The sequence below is a fragment of the Ovis canadensis genome, chromosome 10 (assembly GCF_042477335.2).
Source record: "Ovis canadensis isolate MfBH-ARS-UI-01 breed Bighorn chromosome 10, ARS-UI_OviCan_v2, whole genome shotgun sequence".
Taxonomy (NCBI): Eukaryota; Metazoa; Chordata; class Mammalia; order Artiodactyla; family Bovidae; genus Ovis; species Ovis canadensis.
This window is the reverse complement of record NC_091254.1, coordinates 37,971,778-37,995,359: the sequence shown is the minus strand read 5'-3', so window position 1 is coordinate 37,995,359 and position 23,582 is coordinate 37,971,778. Positions and strand designations below refer to the sequence as shown.

Sequence of the window (23,582 nt, the reverse complement as noted above, 5' to 3'; positions counted from 1 at the left end):
TCACTGAGCAATTCCTCATCTCTAAGAAGTATATAATCCTAAGAGAACCAATAATGAGATTTCCAGTGCAAGGTCTCTGATTCAGTACAAACATGTCACATAAAGTAATGATGTGGGAAAATGTGAGGATATTCATGGAATGTTTTATTTAAATGGCTTCTTTATTTGATAATATCTGATAAGAATCTTTAATTAGCTTTTTCTAACCTCTGCTGTCACCAGTAGCCATAAATTGAGTGAGGAGTCTGTCCTTTGAATAGATAAGCCTTAAAATAAGAACAAAGCAAGAATCGAAGTGTACAGTCTACTGCATTAAGAACATTGATGACTGCAGTTAATGGACTGTAAAACATTACTATAATTAGGAAGCATCTACAACAGTTTTTTAAAGTAACATTAATTAATTCAACAAATATTGATTGAGTACCTGCTATATGCTAGATACTGATGCGACATAAAAACTGAGTAAGAATTCCTTGACAAGCTCATCAAATGAATTTACCATTCAATTATTTGTATTTTACTACTAAAAATAAACTTTGCATATGATCAAATTTTGTAAAGAAACATCAATAACTATGCTTTGTCACTATTTCCTCACAAATCATGTGTGTTACCCTAGACCTGTTCAAAGCCTCTTTTGTCCATTTCCTCATTTTTAAAAAAGATAATAGTACACATCACAAGTGCTTTGTATGTTTTATTTTAGACAACAAATAAGACAGTGAATGCAAAACTTTTCAAACAGAACAAAATGTTGTATAAATATAAGAGAATATTATCAATGACCATTTCTTGCTCTGTTTAGGTATGATGGAGAGTCGTAAATAATTTTAAAATATATTTAAGACCAGCAATATCAATAATATTAATATTTTAATGGTCATCAGTGGTGTGACCTCGAAAAAATTACTTAGCATTTTGTGTCTTAACTTCCCTACTTGTGAAATAAGGATAAAAATATTTCCTACCTTGAAGACTTGGTTGCTACTAGTTAAGGATATGACTTAAATCCTTAACCTCTTGTACTGTTAAAACTCAGTTTTTAATACCAGATATCTGAGTTCAATCTCATTTCAGTCATTTACTTATATTTAGGATAAGTTATTTAATTTCCATGGGCTACTCTCCTCTCCTGAAAATAGAAAATAACTAGTACTGACCTCATAGAGCTACTGGTATGTAGAAGAAACACATCCTGTGTTTGGAGTAGATTTGTGAGAGAGGACTCTAATTTTTTCCAATAAGTGTATTTCCATTAGACAGATAATTCATGTAGTATTTACAGAGAAAACTTTAATTATGCAAGACTAGTAAATTCCTCCTTTATACAATTTAAATGCTTTTTGGTAATAAAGGTGATAATTTCAGTAGTTAAAATACTGCAAATTTTGTGATTAAGTCTCACATTTATAAGGTCAACTCTTGTTTATTTTATTTTCCTTCATTAAATTTCAGGAAATAATTGGGAAATGTATGTTACCATAGTAATCAGTGGCAGCACATTTCAGGGCGTAATCTCCTCTAAGGCTGTTGCCTGGTCTTGCTAAACTCTAATCTCAGCTATATTTCATTGTTCTCAGGTTTACAAGAATGTAAGGCAGTCTCTAACTGTATAGTACTTACAAGGATCAACATAGTATCTACATATTTTCCCATACTTTTGTCTACCAGATCGTTCTCTTTGAATAAGACAACTTGTCATCGAATTACTATAGCTAAGGTCAATGAAAGTTTAAAGTCTATATTTTGTGATTCCACTTACACTAAATGCTTAACATAATACCTAGCACAAAAAAATCTTGATAGATTTTGAGCCATTATTCATTGTGCCAGTTATACAAAGGATTGCTAGAGGATTGGGGTTGGGGGAATATGACCAAATTCAGTTCAGTTCAGTTCGGTTGCTCAGTTGTGTCCAACTCTTTGCAACCCCATGAATCACAGCACATCAGGCCTCGCTGTCCATCACCAACTCCTGGAGTTCACTCAAACTCATGTCCATCGAGTCAGTGATGCCATCCAGCCATCTCATCCTCTGTCGTCCACTTCTTCTCCTGCCCCTAATCTCTCCCAGCATAAGGGTCTTTTCCAATGAGTCAACTCTTTGCATGAGGTGGCCAAAAAGAGTTTCGGCTTCAGCATCAGTCCTTCCAATGAACACCCAAGACTGATCTCCTTTAGGATGGACTGGTTGGATCTCCTTGCAGTCCAAGGGACTCTCAAGAGTCTTCTCCAACACCACAGTTCAAAAGCATCAATTCTTCTGTGCTCAGCTTTCTTCACAGTCTAACTCTCACATCCATACATGACCACTGGAAAAATCATAGCCTTGACCAGACAGACCTTTGTTGGCAAAGTAATATCTCTGTTTTTCAATATGCTATCTAGGTTGGTCATAACTTTCCTTCCAAGGAGTAAGCGTCTTTTAATTTCATGCCTGCAGTCACCATCTGCAGTGATTTTGGAGCCCAAAAAAATAAAGTCTGACACTGTTTCCACTGTTTCCCCATCTATTTCCCATGAAGTGATGGGACCAGATGCCATGATCTTAGCTTTCTGAATGTTGAGCTTTAAGCCAACCTTTTCACTCTCCACTTTCACTTTCATCAAGAGGCTTTTTAGCTCCTCTTCATTCTCTGCCATAAGGGTGGTGTCATCTGCATATCTGAGGTTATTGATATTTCTCCCAGCAATCTTGATTCCAGCTTGTGTTTCTTCCAGTCCAGCATTTCTCATGATGTACTCTGCATGTAAGTTAAATAAGCAGGGTGACAATATACAGCCTTGACGTACTCCTTTTCCTATTTGGAACCAGTCTGTTGTCCATGTCCAGTTCTAACTGTTGCTTCCTGACCTGCATACACGTTTCTCAAGAAGCAGGTCAGGTGGTCTGGTATTCCCATCTCTTTCAGAATATTCCACAGTTTATTGTGATCCACACAGTCGAAGGCTTTGGCATAGTCAATAAAGCAGAAATAGATGTTTTTCTGGAACTCTCTTGCTTTTTCCACGATCCAGCTGATGTTGGCAATTTTATCTCTGGTTCCTCTGCCTTTTCTAAAACCAGCTTGACCAAATTAAACCTCTATAAAACAATCTATTTATTGCTAAAGCATTGGTATATATTTTGTTTCCTGTAATATAAAATGTTTGGAGTAGAAGACCCTAAGATTTACCCAAGCACAAACCATCCAGGATTAAAAATCTTGACTATCAGGTGATTTTAGTCATAATTCCAAATACAGTCAAATTAGGGTGAAAGAGAAAGATAAAAATAAGTTGGCATCTAAATCTGACATGTTTTCTACTTCATTTAAATCTGGCTACAGAAATAACTGGTAAGAAGAATTTTATGACTCTGTCAGCATATTCTTTTCATCCTTAAGTAAATTTAATATCTCTCCCATTTCTAATAATGAGAGCTGTATATGCTTTTGAAAAAAGAATATTGGGATGTCTCGATGATATTTAATGAGTTCTAATATGATCACACCGTGCAGTTCCACAACCATTTCTGCCTCTGCATGATGCTAATTGGACCCCTTCCAAAACACATTAGTCCACTTACGCTGTTTGTTGTCCTAAAATGTTACATTTTCCAATAACCTCCTAAAATCCAGTTTGCTTCAAGTTTAGACTTATTAAATATATTTTGACATATCAACTTTTCAATAAATAAGAAGATCCTTCTTTTGTTATATTTGCTAAATTTTGCTAGATGTCTTAGCAAATTAAAAAGAAAGAGTAATATTGAGCTAATGCTATAACTGTTGATCCCCAAATCTATCAGTAGACATTTGCTTCTATGCTACTACATATATGGCAAGACATATATTTTTAAAAGTGCAGAAGACAGTGACTGTCTTGAGAATATCAAAGTCTTTTTTTCCTACAGTCGGAATCATGCATGGATAGATACCAATACAGAAAAGTAGTAATCTACGAAATTAAGGCAAAGATGAAATTTGTTTTCAGCACTGCCACTACAGTTGCTCCCCTATTCCTCTCTTAGTTTCCTCTCGTTAAGAATGTAACATAATATACTAAATATTAACCATTTTCTCCATTATATTAGTCTATTCGTTTATATTATTCTCTTCCCATTTTGTCTATTCATTGCAATGTTCCTTTTAAAAGGTCCTTACAGACATCATAAGAGGATGTTTTGTCATCCAGACATAGATGCTTGGATTTGTAATAAAAAATTAGAGGAAATACAGTCTTCTCTCGTTATACAAAGAACTCCAGAAGGTTGGACCTACCTACCTTATTCACACCAGCATACTCAGAATTTAGCTTTAGTGCCTGACACATAGAAAGGATTAAAATTTGCTATTAAGCTGAACAAATGTAACTGATAATAGGCAACCTTATTCCCTGCTTTAATCCTATTAGATCACAAACTATTGAAATCGGTTTGTGGGATTTCTCTTCTCAACTAGACTTCAGGTTCCTCAAGTGCAGGGATCTTGTCTTTCCCACCAACTTGTTAAGTGTCTTATCTGTGGAAATCAAAAACTTTAGAGCTAAATTATGAGAAACCTACAACATGATTAGGTAGCTGGGCAGGTAGAAAATACTAATATTAACACTGGGGGAGGATTCCCGCTTCTTGAGCATCACTGGAGCGTCTCCGCGCTCATGTTGCCTCGGCAACGTAGGAGCGCGCCCGCCTCCGGCCCGGCCCACAATCCTGCCCCCCGCTCAGCTCTTCCACCGCCTCCCGGGACCCATACTTCCGTCCGACTTACAAACTGGGACCTTGAGTCTCACTGTCTCTGTGCTGCCTAACTAAAAATACGGAAGAAAAATCACTTCAAGTAAAAGAGTATTCTTTCCATACGACCCGAAACTGTGTTCCAGAAATATACACACAAAAGCATTCGCTATTTGATCTTGTAAGCTCCGCCCAACTTGAGCCTCTGGGTCCAATTTTCAGGCAGTGCTTTGGACAGCCGCATCTTCGGAGGACCCCAGCTTGCGGAAGAAGACGTGGACCTGAGCTGGGAAAGACGCCGGGGTGGAAGTGGGAGCTTCCGCACGGGTTTGCTGCGAGGTTTCGGTCCCGAACGGCGGCACCATGTAAGTGTTGGCTTTCCAGCCGCCCCATTCCGCGGTCCCGCTGCCCGACCTTAATCTCTCTCTGTCTCTTCCTCAGGTCGAAAGTTTCTTTTAAGATCACACTGACGTCGGACCCGCGGCTGCCATACAAAGTGTGAGTAGCTCGGCCGCGGTAGAGGGTGGAGGGGCTGTAGAGTTGGGGGGAAGGCGGCTCGAGCCATCCCAGCGGCCGCCACCTCAGCAGTGCGCGTTCCTCTCCTCTCCCCGAGCCCGCCCCACTCACCTGAACCGGGTTATCGTGGAAGTATATCAGCTTGCCCGGGCACGAGGCTGTGCGGGTGTGTGTGATGGGAACGTCGTTGTTGGTTTCCGAGCTCTCTTCGGAACTCGTTTTGGGGGTGGTGGAGTAGGGGCACGTGTGGACCGGGCCCTGGTGATTTGCTGGGATCCTTAATACAGTCTGGAATCTGCTTATAACAGGACAGGCCTTTCACCGCTCTGACCAGCTGTTCGGGGAAGTAAGGCAAGGCCTCCCAGCCCAGGTTCCGAAATGACCAGAACGTCAGGCGCTTGATTCCCATTGATGTGACTCCCACGATAGTTGGGCTTAACAAAGTAGAGCCCTTAACTCTCTCTTCTCATCATCTCTGATTTCTGCCTTTACACCGGAGTATTCTCATCAGTATGTCAACTGGCTCTGGAAAAGAATGAGGAGGGAGGGAAGGAGGAGTAAGGCAGCATCAGTAACTATATAATATATAAGAGTGCCTGAAAGTGGTACCAGTTCGCTTAATACATGTTGACTGAATGAGTGTGCTGGCAGGCCTCTAGTTTAGTGTGTGTGTGTAGTTGTATGTATAGTTTGTATATGGATATGTGTATATAAAAGGTATATAACATGTATGTTTTCAGTTCAGTCGCTCAGTCGTGTCCGACTCCTTGTGACCTCATAGACTGCAGCACACCAGGTCCTCCTGTCCAACACCAACTCCCAGAGTTTACTCAGACTCATATCCAATGAGTGGTGATGCAATCCAACCATCTCATCCTCTGTCATCCCCTACTCCTCCCGCCTTCAGGCTTTCCCAGCATCAGGATCTTTTCCAGTGAGTCAGTTCTTCACATCAGGTGGCCAGAGTATTGGAGTTTCAGCTTTAACAGCAGTCCTTCCAATGAATATCCAGAATTGATTTCCTTTAGGATGGACTGGTTGGATCTCCTTGCAGTCCAAGGGACTCTCAAGAGTCTTCTCCAACACCACAGTTCAAAAGCATCAATTCTTCAGTGCTCAGCTTTCTTTATAGTCCACTCTCACATCCCTACATGACTACTGGAAAAACGATAGCTTTGACTAGACAGACCTTTGTTGGCTACTTTATGTCTCTGTTTTTTAATATGCTGGCTAGGTTGTTCATAACTTTTCTTCGAAGGAGCAAGCATCTTTTAATTTCATGGCTGCGGTCACCATCTGCAGTGATTTTGAAGCCCCCCAAAATAAAAGTCTGTCACTATTTCCACTGTTTCCCCATCTATTTCCCATGAAGTGATGGGACCAGATGCCATGATCTTGGTTTTCTGAATGTTGAGTTTTAAGCCAATTTTTTCCCCCTCCTCTTTCACTTTCAGACAGGTCAGGTGGTCTGGTAGTCCCATCTCTTGAAGAATTTCCCACAGTTTGTTGGGATCCACACAGTCAAAGGCTTTGGCATAGCCAGTAAAGTAGAAGTAGATGTTTTTCTGAACTCTCTTGCTTTTTTCGTGATTCAGCAGATGTTGGCAGTTTGATCTCTGGTTCCTCTGCCTTTTCTGAATCCAGCTTGAACATCTGGAAATTCACGGTTCACATACTGTTGAACCCTGTCTTGGAGAATTTTGAGCATTACTTTGCTAGCATGTGAGATAAGTGCAGTTGTGTGGTAGTTTGAACATTCTTTGGCATTGCCCTTTTTTGGGATTGGAATGAAAACACATTTTCCAGTCCTGTGGCCACTGCTGAGTTTTCCAAATTTGCTGGCATATTGAGTGCAGCAATATATCACACATATTGTCTGGCATGTTTCACAGCATCATCTTTTAAGAGTATGTAAGTAAAAGCAGCTCTGAGATTTGTGGGAAAACATGCTTTAACTTTTTAAGGCCACTTTTCACTTGTCAGGCAGGTAGATATGTACTGTAGCAGAGAAGCATCTTTTTGAGTTGCTAATGGTTGCATTCTAGAAAGGATGTTGCAGTTGTAGATTTATTCTGGGGGAATGTCCCAGATTTTATGGTTAGTTTTGCTTGTTAATTGATTCCTTGTTGATGTTGCTACTTGATTATAGAAATGTTGAAATCAAACATTCTGTCATGTACAGGATGCATTAGAAACACCTTAGACTCTTTCAGCTCAGATGGTAAAGAATCTGCCGGCAGTGCAGGAGACCTGGGTTCCATCCCTGGGTTGGGAAGATCCTCTGGAAAAGGGAACGGCTACTTTCTCCAGTATTCTTGCCTGGAGAATTTCAGGGACAGAGGAGCCTGGCAGGCTACAGCCCATAGCATCACAAAGAGTGGACAGGACTGAGTGCCTTTCACTCTGACTTGCAGTCTAATTCCAGTCTTTCCAGTCTTAACTCCCTGCCTCACCTCCCCAGCCCCCTCACTACCACCATCATTTAAAGTTTCAGCCATCCTAGTTGCATATTGACAGCAAATCTTTTGAGATCTGCCTGCTCTGGCACACATTCTCTTCTGTGCTTGGAATGTAGTTTTGTGAGTACCACTTACCTGCTAACATCCTTTAATGATTAAAATTTCACCTCCATGACAGTTTCTGTGATGGTATAGAAAGTTCATGTCACCCTTCTCTAAGTGTCCTATACAAGCTTCATTCTTTATAACACTGGTCAAGTTATGCCATACTTCTGTTTATGTGAGACTTTTTATTTTTAAAAAAAATGCCAGTAGTTTACTTTAAAAGGTCACCTCAGTATACAGGATGGTTGGCATCTTTTCAAAATACCAGTGTAATGTAAGAGTAAGTGATGTGACTGGCAAACTCAAGGGCGTCAGATCTAGATAAAGTCTCTGGAGTGAAAGTAACTCCCAGTCCCCGTGCAATTTTCTGTCAGAACATTCACTATAATATGCTTTTATGTTTTATTGGATTTTTTTTGGATAGTCGCACCAATTTAATCTGTGGAGAGAAACTTTTGTTAATGAGTGTCAGCATGACATTTAATTATATGGTACAAGGACATTTCCTGTCTCTAGTGCAAAAGCGAATTGAAACCCCAAAGTTTTAGAAGTTCTCTACAGGCAAGAGTTTTAGGACAGTGATTCTCAGGTTCTGAACTGTAAGTAAACTATGGAAATACTTGCAAAGTACTATTCCTGGCTTTGTAAATTTTTACATTACCAGTTTATTAGGTATTTTTAAAATAAATGGCTATTCTTTATAATTTTGTTTGTCTCTTTTTATTCCATATGAAAAAGGAAGGGAAAAAAAACATGTTCTGTTTTCACTCTTTAGCAGTATTTTGGGGGAGTGGAATATGGCAGCCAAGAAATCCATTCACACTTTACTTATTGAAAATCATTGTAATGTGCAGCATCAGATGTAATGATTTTTGTACTCAGCATTCAATCTGTAGACTGAGTGAGGAGGTGGTATATATACCTGAGAATGTTACATATAGTAGTTGGTATTAAATCATTAGAGAACAGTACAGTGGTGACAAATAGAGAAGTTTCCAAGAGAAATGTTAACTTTCTTTGCTTGGAAAGAGATTCTGTGTTTCTGTCTTTACTCACTGTAGTTTGTTTTACGTTAAATCTTACATAGCTTATTTTTTAACCTGTTTCTCTGATTTCTTAAGGTATAATGTCAATTCTTTTTTATGGTTAAGTTGAACAGTTGATTGTTTATCGGATTGTTTATCAGTGATCTTGAATATACTTGCCACAGTTCAAGTCAAAACCACACATCACTCTTCAGAATGTTATTTCAGATTGTGTTGTATGAGCCTTTTTCATATGTTGTAAAGGTGGGAAATCGCTTTGCATTTTGCCATAGTAAATATACTCATTTTTACCAATTTGGACTATTATTTTTGACTTGGTGATGGAAAGTACACAGAAAAGTTCATGAAAAGATGATGCTCCCCAGGTAACCTGCTCTTTTAATGAAAACGATCTCGTTCCTGCATAGGATAAACTGTAGGTGGCAAAGTGTACTTAAGATTGAGGAGAGAGTCCACTTTTTGAAATCCATTTTTGGGAACAAGAAGCAACCTACATGCTAGACCTATTTCTATCAAAGTATTAAACATGTACAAATCCACACCTGTATAGGTTATGCATTTTCAAGTGGACCTGAGGGCACCATGTCAGTTATAAGGCTAATTATTGCTTTCTTTTTTAGAGTTAATGCACATAGTGTACAATCAGAATAGCCAACCTCAGACTCAAAAGACAGCTTTGCCAAGGTCTGCTACAATAGCTGAAATAAGTAACAAAGGACTTAAAAAAATCAGCCTTTCAAAATATTCTTTTTTAATTCTTGCAGACTTAGTGTTCCTGAAAGTACACCTTTCACAGCAGTCTTAAAGTTTGCAGCAGAAGAAGTAAGTATAGAAATTGGAACAGCCTGTAGAGAATACAATTTGTGTCTCAAAATGTGTCTCAAAAATCTACATGCTAGGTTTATGGTGTCAAAAGTTAAACCTCACTTAAAGGTAAAAGAAGAGTGAGAGTTGAGACCCTCAGATACAAGAATGGGTTACACAAATTGACACATTTATTTAATGTAACTTGAATTATAAGGAGAATCCTTATTGAAATTGAAAAGATAGTGATATGTCAATTTTTTTAAAAACTTCACACTGTATGCTTGTATTTTTACTAACTTTGATTCTGGAAGTATAATTTTATTATATATCACGTTTTTCAACTTTTCTCTATAAGCATTTGCAGTGTTAGTAAAATCTATTGTTTTTGAAAATATGATTGAATTTCTGTTTTTAAGAAATAAAATTTTTCCAAAGATTTTCATCAGAGGCATCTATAAAGTAACTGTTTGCACTTGACAGTTAGAAGAGAAGCTTATGGCTTGGGAGACTTAGGGTTCCTCTTTTAACTGTGTCATTAATTATTTGTTTGACATGACAGTTTTTCTCTTCCTGAAATTTCTTAATCTGTAAAATGGAAATCTTATCCTTCCTGCCCAATTACATGATTTTGAGTAAAAATATAATAGCATTTATTTTTAATGTTTTGGAATCTTTCAGTAAGAGTAAGAGTTGACTTGAGTTGTCCGTGGATATAGAACCCTAATATAATTCTCTTAATAAAAAATAAAATCCCCCAATATAGGACTAGAAATTAATTTAAATAATGAGTTTTCAAAGCCTGAGAGGAACTTCTTAGCATCCTAAATTGTAAAACACAGTGGGATCTGAAGTAGAAATAAATGAAAACTGAGGAACTTCGCATCTAGGAAAAAAACGTGTCAGTACTGTAGAAAGAAGTGGTAGTTTCTGTATGTACTTCAATAGTAAAGCTTCCCCAAATTTCAGTTAAACAGCATTGTTACTATAGGTTGGAAAAGGGAAAAATTGTGTCTGTAGTTGCTTTTGGTTTTTATTGTCATGTAATAGGTTACCACTAAAGAAAATATGTAACTTAAAGTGGACATAACTAAGAATAACAACTAGAAACTTTGTCATATTCAAGTTTTAGAAATCTGAGATTGCCTATAATTTAGGAGTTTTATTTAAAAAGTATTACAACCTCTATAAAAACTTAACTAGTTTAAAATTTATTAAAGTATATTTTGAAGTTACTTTAAGTTTATTTAAAATTTTTAAAACATAAAGGATATTTGCAATTAAGAATGTGCCATATGGACAATAAAATTGTTCTTTTTTCAGGTACATAGGCCTGTAACAAGTAATTGTTCTCATGTGTAGTTAAGTTCTTATTTTAAAACTTGATTGTTAAATTCATAAATTTAAATGAGCTCTTAGTTTTTTCTCAACTATGGTGTGTGATTATTGTAAATACTGAGAGCAGTATTTCCCAGAAAGAATGTTTTCCCAGACCACTAGAACCACAAAAAAAATAAAATAACCATTAAAAACTGAGATTGGGATCAGTGGTCCAAAAGTATGGGGCGTATTGACTATTTTTTGTATTTTCCTGGAGTCAAATAAACTATATTAGCAGCATACTAAAGGATTTTGCAAAGATTCCCAGTTTAACTTCAGTTCAGTTCAGTTGCTCAGTCCTGTCCAACTCTTTGCGACCCCATGAACCACAGCATGCCAGGCCTCCCTGTCCATCACCAACTCCCGGAGTCCACCCAAACCCATGTCCATTGAGTCAGTGATGCCATCCAGCCATCTCATCCTCTGTCATCCCCTTCTCTTCTTGCCCTCTATCTTTCCCAGCATCAGGGTCTTTTCCAGTGAGTCAGCTCTTCTCATCAGGTGGCCAAAGTGTTGGAGTTACAGCTTCAACATCAGTCCTTCCAGTGAACACCCAGGACTGATCTCCTTTGCTGTCTAGTTTGGTCATAACTTTCCTTCCAAGGAGTAAGCGTCTTTTAATTTCATGGCTGCAGTCACCATCTGCAGTGATTTTGGAGCCTGGAAAAATAAAGTCAGCCACTGTTTGACCTGTTTCCCCATTTATTTCCCATGAAGTGACGGGACCAGATACCGTGATCTTTGTTTTCTGAATGTTGAGCTTTAAGCCAACTTTTTCACTCTGCTCTTTCACTTTCATCAAGAGGCTCTTTAGATCTTCTTCACTTTCTGCCATAAGGATGGTGTCATCTGCATAACTTAGTGTTTTCCAAACTTACTCAATCATAAAACTATAATATTTATAAAACTAATCTGTAGCATAGAAGTGCTTATTAAATTATTGGAAAAATGAATGAGCTATGAACACACTTTGACAAATGAGAGCATTAAGAGAATAATTCTACCTTTAAGCTACCAATAAGCTCCATACCACATTTCATTGACTCATAAGGTACTTACATCTCTGAATAAAGATGAGTGGAGGCTGTCTGTCATGGTTGACCATGTAACAGTCACATAATTGTCCAACTGACATCACCTGCACCCCTACTTGTACTTAGAGGTATTTCTTGGTGGCATTAATTGGACTATTGCAATCCCATATTATACACAAGAGGGCATTTGTTTGAACTGACTAGTTCTACCAAGAACTTTTAGGACTATTCTAAGCAGTTACTTAGCTTTTATTTTCACTTGTGCCTGAGCGTTATATATGACCAAAGTAAATCGTGTATAAGTCTGAAAGATCAAACACTGGGTTATAGATTCATTGACAGTGTTTTTCCTTTTTTATGGTGCATAAAACGAGATACATTTTACAGTCTCTGGTGTCCTAAATACAATGAAATGCAGTTTTTAGAAAACAGGTGGCCCTAGTGGTAAAGAGCCTGCCTGCCAATGCAGGAGACGCGGGTTCAATCCCTGGGTCGGGAAGATTCCCCTGGAGAAGGAAATGGCAACCCAATCCAGGGTTCTAGCCTGGGAAACCACACAGACAGAGGAGCCCAGGTGGTACAGTCCGTGGAGCTGCAAAGAGTTGCACACAAATGAAGCGACTTTGCACAGCACATTATTCTTTAAAGATAAAGCAGATTGTAATACTTTCTTTGATGATGTTACGTATCCTAAAAGATAAATTACATTTAAAATTATAGAATTGATTATATGTACCCTATCATTGCTAACTATCTTTTATACTTAGCATTTTATATGCTTATATGTATTTTTTCTTTTCTTCCTTTTTAGTTTAAAGTTCCTGCAGCAACAAGTGCAATTATTACCAATGGTAAGAATTTGTCTTAAACCTGTTTATTAACAGAGCTATTAGCTGTTTAAAAGAAACCAAATTAGTTAAAATTGACTTAAAATACAAAAACCCTAAACCTTATATCAACATAAATGATATACATAATTGTAAACACTAAGTCGAAGTTATTGTTCATAATTGTGTCTTCCGTTTTTTCTGTGCTTTTGTTATGTAGTACAGTAGTTTATGGGCTTCCCTGGTGGCTCAGATGCTAAAGAATCCGCCTGCAGTGCAGGGGACCTGGGTTCGATCTCTCGGTCAGGAAGATTCCCTGGAGATGGGTGTGAACCCATTCCAGTATTCCTCCCTGGAAAATCCCATGTACAGAGGAGCCTGGCAGGCCATAGTCCATGGGGTTGCCGAATCAGACATGACCAAGCAACTAAGCACAGCACATTATAATATCATATGTCCTTATGCCAAATTATTGCTGAAAATAACTTGTCATTTAACAAAGTGTTTTCTACTGTATCATAAATGGTTTTAGAATATAGGAAGCTAAGCAGGAATGTACCTTTGCTGTCCCTTGCTATTGCTTTCCTGATAGAAAACAGTTCTTACAGGCTTGCAATAATGAGGATTTTATCCAGTTAGATAATATAAATTAAATTCTGACTATCTTTGGATACTACAAATAATTAATGAAACCAGCCCAAAGAGAAAATACTGAAATAAGATAAGGAACAAAGATGGCAGGAAAAGCTTAACTATTAAGAATACAAAGTCATGGTCCCAGATACTGGTGAGTAGTTCATGTATAGTTAAGAAATTTAGACTAAGAGAAGGTGGCTTTAATGAGCAGTAAGTAGTATGATATGGTTTAGATAATGATGGAATTTCTCATTCTGAAAAATTGTGCATGCTGCCACATTGAAATGTGTCTGTATTTGGAAGAAAGCTATCCTTCCTTTTCTGGAAAGATTTAGATTCATAAATGAATAGCTCCTGGGAGAGTGCTTTGTAAACTTATCAAGTGTCGGTGGAACTTACATTACTCTGGCTCTTCAGCCTTAAGATTTGATGCCTTAGAGCAATGTTAAATAATGAATGGCATACCTAAGGTATTTTGGCTTTATTTTTCACTAGATTTGGCAAAACAGTATGAAAAACTATCCTCTGTTGAACTTACTGGGGTCGTTTCACTGACAGACATTGTCTAGTCCAGCGATATGTGTAAAGGCATAATAGTGAGAGATTTCAACAGATAACCTTCATGTTCTTGGCATAACTGTTCGGCTTACGCCTGTATCCACAGCAACATTATTTTGACACATTTCTTCTTCTTACTGTTAAAGCCTTTTAGCTTCAGAAATAACTTAGGTCATTTTACAACTTATTTTCTAGATGGAATAGGAATAAACCCTGCGCAGACTGCTGGTGAGTATCTGCAGTCCATGGCAGCACGGTGAGGCTGTCTACATCAATTGATAATGAATATGTAATTCATTCTAATTAGACTTGATAGGATTTTACCAAGATAATGGCTGATTTTCAGAGATTGTGTGGCAGTCTTTACCTAAGCATGTAAATAATTTGTTATATTCTGTGTATCAGTTATATGCTTTTGGCTACAAGAAAGGGAAAATCTGACTAATGAGCATTAAAGTTTTTTAACTAATACATGTAACAAAAAATCTTAAGGTAAGATTGTGCGCTAATGGGAATAATGTTCTGTAATAACTATCTCATTAAATAGTTGTGAGGTTGTACATGTAAGTGCTTAGAAGTTTGTGTTATTCATAATAAACATTCAGTAAGTACTGACTTATTATTTTGAAGAAGTACAGTCATTTTAATTTCATGGGACTTAGCCTGCACTGCGAATTTCAAGGTGTTAACATTGTGTAGCACTACATATTGATACCCTAACAAGCAGGAAGGGTAAAAGTAGTCTTAAACTTTTTAACTGACAGTTATGTATTTGAGATGTACCTTCCTTAGCTTATAGTTCAGTTAAAATATTTTTAAATTAAGCATGATTTAATATAAATGCAGTCTTGAGAAGTAGTTATTTTTAAACTGTTATTTTTTTAAGTACTTCTACAAAATTATATTGTCCTCATAAACCCTGGGATTGAAATGTAAATTTAGCCATATAATTGTTGTGTAGATACTTTTAAACTTGGGTTTAAAGATTCTGTGTTTTCTTACTCTATAAATGTCCAGTAGTTTATATTAATTTGAATTCCTTCTTACTCTGACATGTTGCCTGTTGGATTCCCCTTTAAAGTTGAATTGTGGGCATCATAAAGTGTGAAGAAAATCTCAGTAGGCAGGCCAGACCCAAAATAGGTCAAGATTGCTAAACTTTTGTCACTTGTAGTAATTTACACTTATTTTTCCTGCTCCCAAGTATTTTATTATATATTAAAGCAAATATTGATGATTGTGTTTGGTGGTATTTCTTTGGGTAGTGTCCTTTCTTTTTTTATTTTTCTGGGTAGTGTTTTTATTTCAAATTTTCAGACGTTTGTTGGGTTTTGAGGATGTGAGAGCAGTAAGAACAAGACATAAGAAGCCTCAACTTCGGGTTTGAGGATGTGAGAAGCATAAGAGCAAGACCTAAGGAGCCTAGACTTGGGTTCTAATATTTTTGAGCTTTGCACCTACTTGACACTCCTTTGTTTCTTCTGTATATTAATTGTTGAATTGTTAATGAGAGCATGTCATTTTTTAAATGCCTAACGTTTTGTTCTGTCTGTTTGTGTAGGAAATGTTTTTCTAAAGCACGGTTCAGAACTGCGAATAATTCCTAGAGATCGTGTTGGACATTGTTAATATCCACCGCTTGGAACATAAAACCCCCTCCAGAGTAAATAGTGGTATTGTTATTACTGTAAAATTGGAATCAGGCATTTGAAATCCTATGAAAATACCAGTAATTGATGACATAATGAAAGGTGACTGTCTGTCCATGCTTATTCACACTTCACGTGAGGAGAGAACGCATCCAGGCCTAGGGCCCCATGACCACAGAGGATCAGTCTTTCATTGCTGCCTCGCTGTACACACAGGTAGTTCATCAGGGGTGAATGGATCAACCGTCTGTGTCTTAACAACCAGAGGATGCTTCTGGTCATTCTTTCTGAGCACATCTGGAAACTTAAAATTTACTGAATCTTCCTCCTTGTCCCTGAATTAAAAATGTAAAAAAGATTATGGATCCACACATGAAGGTTGGGTTGATAGCATCTGACTCACAGATACAAACATAGTTGCATTCCTCCTTATATATCATTTATGATAAAGAATCATATCAATGAATAACTCTTATCATTTAGTTTGTTTTAAAGTTTCAGACTTATTGAGTTCTTAATAAATTGTAATGCCATCAGAGAGCCCAAAATTGCATTTTCCATCTAGCCCTTATGGGTAAAATTGGTATGTATCCCACACCGAGGAGTTTGAGTGATGATCTTGGAGACTCCAGTACTTGTAATGATGAGAATTAAGAATAAAGTAGAAGCATCAGTTGCTGAACTATGCATTCCTTTAGTGATCTCTTTTAAAACAACCTTTAAAATAGGAATCCTCAAGAAACCATCGTCTTTTTGAGGATAATTCTAAATAGCCTTCAGGGAGAAAGTGTAAAGAAGAACATCTGAAAGTTCACAACAGATCTCGTAGAAATGGTAATTTAAATTCTGGTTAATTATACATAATGAAGACCCAACATATAAGGAAGCGTTAAGATTATAGTTGTGGGGTGAATAAGAAGCTAGGAAAGGAAAATGGGGAAGCCCAGATGACTAGGCTTCTAGCAAGAAGAAAAGAATCAAAAGGGAAGGCAAGCAGAAACCTGTAACAAGAGTGTCACAGAAAAGGCCAAACTGGGTGAACAAAACCACAGAGGCGATGGAAAGAACTGAAGGGAAAACAAAACACTTAACATTGTTACAAGGAGCTGAAGATGATCAGAGAAAGCATAACATGGGCATTGTCAACATATGGTTTCCAGAATTCTCCTTAGTTTAAAGAAAGATATACATGAGGGAAGATTACGTTTGCCCTTAGTGAGGGCATCAGTATCTATGCATATCTTGAAAGGTGCAGGCTCATAGTGATTAAGAACCAGCACTTGGCCTGCTGTATTCTAAATGCTGAGGTCTCTGGAGGCAGGCCTGGCTGGTTGGCATCTGTTTTGCACTTTGGACGCCTGGAAAATGTAAGCTTCAAGATACAGGTGTTGAATTATTCATGAATAAAGTATTTCTAAAGCCAGTTTTTATTGAAATGTGCATAGGCCGTAGGTTCATTGGGGAAAAAAAATTATGCAGCAGAATCAGTATCCGAAAGATGATATTGGTTAAGACTAAGACATGGTTCAGATATTTGGCAATGACTAGCAGTCTTCTGAATTGTAAAGGGCAAAGACCTTTGTGCTGAGCTGGAAATGTATGTTACTGATGTTTGTGGAATTTTTTATTTTTATAAGCAAATTTTTATTTTCTGATGCCTAAAGACTCCTGGTCTTTGACAACATTAAACCTCCATTAACGAGAAATTTATGAATGCCTATTTTCTGAATTTTTTGTCTTATTTAGATTTTCCCTCATTCTGTTTCTAGCACAGAATTCTTCCTGATTTGTCACAGATAGGTTTTATGATGTCTCATAAATTATTTAATATTTTTGTTCTTTGGTTGAAAAATTTTATTGCAGTAAGGTCTTAAAAATATTTTCTTGTATAGAACTAGACATGTTATTAAATATGATCTGTAACTTCTTTGTGCAGAATGTTTCAATGTGGTGTATTTAGTTTAAAGTGCTTTATTGGTACATGATTCATATCTTGTGAAAATACATTTTCTTACACCATAAACCATATTGTCTACTCTTATTTTATTATTAAAGTGCTTAATTAACACATCTGTTGAGGCAGTATATAACAATTGTAGCCCAAAAAAGGGATAGGGACAAAGATGATTAATGGCTATAGGTCTTAGAAATGAGTGTATACTTCCAAACGCCAGTCCATTTTCAGATAAAATTGAAAGTGTAGTTAAGTGTCTGTAGTAAGTGTTTAGGCTGGTAGGTCCTGAACCTGTGTGATTATCAAAGTGACCTAGAAAATTATGAATACAGACTTCTAGAAACTACCCCTAAAGTTCTTACTCTTTAAATGTGGAATGATGTGCAAGCATTTCTGTATATAAAAGCAATCCTAATGATTTCTGCTTTTCAGCTTAGCTTGAGAATTTATAACTTTTCACTTTGTGTGTGTGTGCTTAATCGTTCAGTCCTGTCCCGACAATTTGCAGCTCCATGGAGTGTAGGCACTAGGCTCCTCTCTCCATGGGATTTCTCAGGTAAGAATACTGGCGTGAGTTGCCATTTCCTCCAGGGGATCTTCCTGACTCAGAGATGGAACCCACATCTCATGTGTCTCCTGCACTGGCAGGCAGATTCTTTACCACTGAGCCATCTGAGAAACACTTTAATTTTGTAGATGAATAAAATGAAGTCTGAGGGGTCAGAGTGAGTAGAACATGTTCTAGGATCTTGTATTCCTACTGCCCCCTTCTCCAGTAGCTAAGTGCAGAGATGCTGTAACAGTCTCTTGAGACTCACTGGGAATTAAGCCTCCTTTTAAAGTGTTCCAAGTCCGGTCCCCCCCCCCCCCCCCCGCCCTTTGGATTTAAAAAAAAGTCTTTTAGTAACAGTTATTTGAAAGAAAAGCCAATGGAAAGAAAATTCAGTCCAATTTAAGCCCCTAGTACCCAAATTAAGATACTAAGGATATCTACCATGTCTCTACTCAAAGACCTAGAAATATTTATAACTTGGAAGCATTTATATACTGAAATGGAGCATTTGTAAGATAACTGACTATATATTGGTGTTCCCAAGGCTATTACTAAAACTGCATATTATGTAGGTAAATCGTGTGTGTATACTTAGGAGCCTGCGGACTATAATCCGTGAGGTCGCAAAGAGTCTGAGCAACACAACTGAGCAGCTAACACTCCCTTGGGTTTTCCAGATGGCGCCAGTAGTAAAGAACCTGCCTGCTAGTGCAGGAGACATAAGAGAAATGGGTTCAATCCCTGGATTGGAAAGATCCCTTGGAGAAGGGCACAGCAACCCACTCCAGTATTGCTTGGAAAATCCCATGGACAGAGAAGCCTGGAGGGCTGCAATTCATGAGGACACAAAGAGTCAGACACAACTGAAGTGACTTGGCGCACACACATATACATGTATATTTTTAATGTATTTATAGAATTAGTGGATATATATACACATAAATTATACATGTAACTTATCTGAAAGAAATGTACATATATATTGAATATGAACATGAATACCCATTTTCAATATATTGAACATCAAAACATTTTGATAGATACTTTCACATGTCTCATTCTTCACAACAATGCTTCCCATGGACAGAGGAGCCTGGCGGGCTACAGTCCATGAGGTCAAAAAGAGATGCAACTGAATCACTAACTTATTAAAATATGATGTAAATATGGTAAGATTGTAGGACATTAAGTAAAAGCCAGTGAAAGATAACTTTGAGTCTGGTACTGTTCTAGAAGGTGGTACAGACAATTATGTTTTTTTTAACCTGTGTGTCTTGATGATACAGCTACAAGATAAATTCCTAGTAATCTGCTCCTCCAACCAGACTGTTGTGTATAAGCCCCTCCAATATAGGAATTCTGGAATTACACTCCGATAGTGCCAGAGATAGATAAATCACTATTTAAACCACACTAATTAAACCATTAATTAAACATTCTTAACTCGATCTCTCCAGTCTATTAGCCATATCCTAATTACCTAAACCAAGTAGTTGAAACTCATTAGATTCTTGACTTAGCAAACCAATCACAAAACTGACAATCACATTGCTTCTGTTTACAGAATACAGCTCATAACCATCTCCACCATCCAAAGCCCCCATCATCTCATATATCCTCTTATAGGAGCATTGAGCCTCCATTTCCTTTTTCCACATAGTTATCATCAGATATGTGACATGGAAACGTGATCATGTAGTTCCACTAGTCAAAATCACACTTAACAAAAATCTATGCTCTTCGTGACATATGCAGCCCTTCATGAGCTGGTCTTTGTTCAGAGTCATCTGTTACTGCTGCTGACTCTCTTACAGTGTCTTTCTCCAATTCACACTGCATCTACACTGAACTACCAATAATATTCAGTATCTTTGATGCGCCTTTGCTTTCTCCATTTATCTGCCTCAAACTTGGGACTCGTTCATCAAGTTTGAAAGATGTGAAGCCTTTCCTCACTCCTCCAAGTAGAGTTAGGTATTTTAGCTGTCAGGGCGGCAGTGAGGAGATACCCCTCATACAAGGTAAGGAGAAGCAGCTGCGCTTTGCTGGAGCAGCCATGAAGAGATACCCTACGTCCAAGGTAAGGAAAACTCAAGTAAGAAGGTAGGTGTTGCAAGAGGGCATCAGAGGGCAGACACACTGAAACCATAATCACAGAAAACTAGTCAATCTAATCACACTAGGACCACAGCCTTGTCTAACTCAATGAAACTAAGCCATCCCTGTGGGGCCAACTAAGACAGGTGGGTCGTGGTGGAGAGGTCTGACAGAATGTGGTCCACTGGAGAAGGGAATGGCAAACCACTTCAGTATTCTTGCCGTGAGAACCCCATGAACAGTATGAAAAGGCAAAATGATAGGTTATGGAAAGAGGAACTCCCCAGGTCAGTAGGTGCCCAATATGCTACTGGAGATCAGTGGAGAAATAACCCCAGAAATAATGAAGGGATGGAGCTAAAGCAAAAATAAAACCCAGCTGTGGATGTGACTGGTGATAGAAGCAAGGTTCGATGCTGTAAAGAGCAATATTGCATAGGAACCTGGAATGTCAGGTCCATGAATCAAGGTTAATTGGAAGTGGTCAAACGAGATGGCAAGAGTGAATGTCGACATTCTAGGGATCGGCGAACTAAAATGGACTGGAATGGGTGAATTTAACTCAAGATGACCATTATATCTACTCTGGGCAAGAATCCCTTAGAAGAAATGGAGTAGCCATCAAGGTCAACAAAAGAGACCAAAATGCAGTACTTAGATGCAATCTCAAAAATGACAGAATGATCTTGTTACTTTCCAAGGCAAGCCATTCAATATCACAGAAACCCAAGTCTATGCCCCAATCAGTAACGCTGAAGAAGCTGAAGTTGAACGGTTCTATGAAGACCTACAAGACCTTTTAGAACTAACACCCAAAAAAGATGTCCTTTTCATTATAGGGGACTGGAATGCAAAAGTAGGAAGTCAAGAAACACCTAGAGTAACAGGCAAATTTGGCCTTGGAATACGGAATGAAGCAGGGCAAAGTAATAGAGTTTTGCCAAGAGAACACACTCGTCATAGCAAACACCCTCTTCCAAGAACACAAGAGAAGACTACACATGGACATCACCCAACACCAAAATCAGATTGATTATATTCTTTGCAGCCAAAGATGGAGAAGCTCTATACAGTCAACAAAAACAAGACCAGTAGCTGACTGTGGCTCAGATCATGAACTCCTTATTGCCAAAGTCAGACTTAAATTGAAGAAAGCAGGGAAAACTGCTAAACCATTCAGGTATGACCTAAATCAAATCCCTTATGATTATACAGTGGAAGTGAGAAATAGATTTAAGAGCGTAGATCTGATAGAGTGCCTGATGAACTATGGACAGAGGTTTGTGACATTCTACAGGAGACAGGGACCAAGACCATCCCCAAGAAAAAACAAAAAGCAAAATGGCTGTCTGAGGAGGCCTTACAAATAGCTGTGAAAAGAAGAGAAGCGAAAACCCAAGGAGAAAAGGAAAGATATAAGCATCTGAATGCAGAGTTCCAAAGAATAGCAGGAAGAGATAAGAAAGCCTTCCTTAGTGATCAATGCAAAGAAATAGAGGAAAAGAACAGAATGGGAAAGACTAGAGATCTCTTCAAGAAAATTAGAGATACCAAGGGAATATTTCATGCAAAGGTGGGCTCAATAAAGGACAGAAATGGTATGGACCTAACAGAAGTAGAAGATATTAAGAAGAGGTGGCAAGAATACATGGAAGAACTGTACAAAAAAGATCTTCATGACCAAGATAATCACGATTGTGTGATCACTTACCTAGAGCCAGACATCTTGGAATGTGAAGTGGGCCTTAGAAAGCATCACTACGAACAAAGCTAGTGGAGGTGATGGAATTCCAGTTGAGCTATTTCAAATCCTGAAAGATGATGCTGTGAAAGTGCTGCACTCGATATGCCAGCAAATTTGGAAAACTGAGCAGTGGCCACAGGACTGGAAAATGTCCGTTTTCATTCCAATCCCAAAGAAAGGCAATGCCAAAGAATGCTCAAACTACTGCACAATTGCACTCATCTCCCATGCTAGTAAAATAATGCTCAAAATTCTCCAAGCCAGGCTTCAGCAATATGTGAACCGTGAACTTCCTGATGTTCAAGCTGGTTTTAGAAAAGGCAGAGGAACCAGAGATCAAACTGTCAACATCCGCTGGATCATCAAAAAAGCAAGAGAGTTCCAGCAATACAGCTATTCCTGCTTTATTGCCTATGCCAAAGTCTTTGACTGTGTGGATCATAATAAACTGTGGAAAATTCTGAAAGAGATGGGAATACCAGACCACCTGACCTGCTTCTTGAGAAACCTATATGCAGGTCAGGAAGCAACAGTTAGAACTGGACATGGGACAACAGACTGGTTCCAAATAGGAAAAGGAATATGCCAAGGCTGTATATTGTCACCCTGCTTATTTAACTTGCATGTAGAGTACATCATGAGAAATGCTGGACTGGAAGAAGCACAAGCTGAAATCAAGATTGCCAGGAGAAAGATCAATAACCTCAGATATGCAGATGACACCACCCTTATGGCAGAAAGTGAAAAGGAACTGAAAAGCCTCTTGATGAAAGTGAAAGTGGAGAGTGAAAAAGTTGGCTTAAAGCTCAACATTCAGAAAACGAAGATCATGGCATCTGGTCCCTTCACTTCATGGGAAATAGATGGGGAAACAGTGAAAACAGTGTCAGACTCTATTTTTTTGGGCTCCCAAATCACTGCAGATGGTGATTGCAGCCAGGAAATTAAAAGATGCTTACTCCTTGGAATGAAAGCTATGACCAACCGAGATAGCATATTCAAAAGCAGAGACGTTACTTTGCCAACAAAGGTCCATCTAGTCAAGGCTATGGTTTTTCCTGTGGTCATGTATGGATGTGAGAGCTGGACTCTGGAGAAAGCTAGTGCTAAAGAATTGATGCTTTTGAGCTCTGGTGTTGGAGAAGTCTCTTGAGAGTCCCTTGGACTGCAAGGAGATCCAACCAGTCCATCCTAAAGGAGATCAGTCCTGGGTGTTCATTGAAAGGCCTGATGTTGAGGCTGAAATCCAATACTTTGGCCACCTCATGTGAAGAATTGACTCATTGGAAAAGACCCTTATGCCAGGAGGGATTGGGGGCAGGAGGAGAAGTGGACGACAGAGGATGAGATGGCTGGATGGCATCACCAACTTGCTGGATATGAATTTGAGTGAACTCTGGGAGTTGGTGATGGACATGGGGGTCAGGCGTGCTGTGATTCATGGGGTCACAAAGAGTCGGACACGGCTGAGTGACTGAACTGAACTGAACTGATAGATGA

At 38.3% G+C, this 23,582-nt stretch overlaps 1 protein-coding gene across 1 annotated transcript; it reads left to right on the top strand.

The window, feature by feature from the left end:
* The first annotated feature begins 4,735 nt into the window (after nucleotides 1–4,735).
* On the top strand, nucleotides 4,736–17,757 carry UFM1 (ubiquitin fold modifier 1). The gene is made up of 6 exons (XM_069601495.1): nucleotides 4,736–5,085; nucleotides 5,162–5,218; nucleotides 9,611–9,668; nucleotides 12,876–12,915; nucleotides 14,281–14,313; nucleotides 15,647–17,757. Coding segments are annotated over exons 1-6 (258 nt in total). The 5' UTR covers nucleotides 4,736–5,083; the 3' UTR covers nucleotides 15,715–17,757.
* The last annotated feature ends 5,825 nt before the right edge of the window (nucleotides 17,758–23,582 follow it).

Bases quoted from the DNA above. Each gene is read 5' to 3' on its own strand.
- UFM1 (XM_069601495.1), top strand. The intron at 12,916-14,280 runs GTAAGAATTTGT...CTTATTTTCTAG, and splicing joins AAGTGCAATTATTACCAATG to ATGGAATAGGAATAAACCCT. The intron at 14,314-15,646 runs GTGAGTATCTGC...CTGTTTGTGTAG, and splicing joins AAACCCTGCGCAGACTGCTG to GAAATGTTTTTCTAAAGCAC.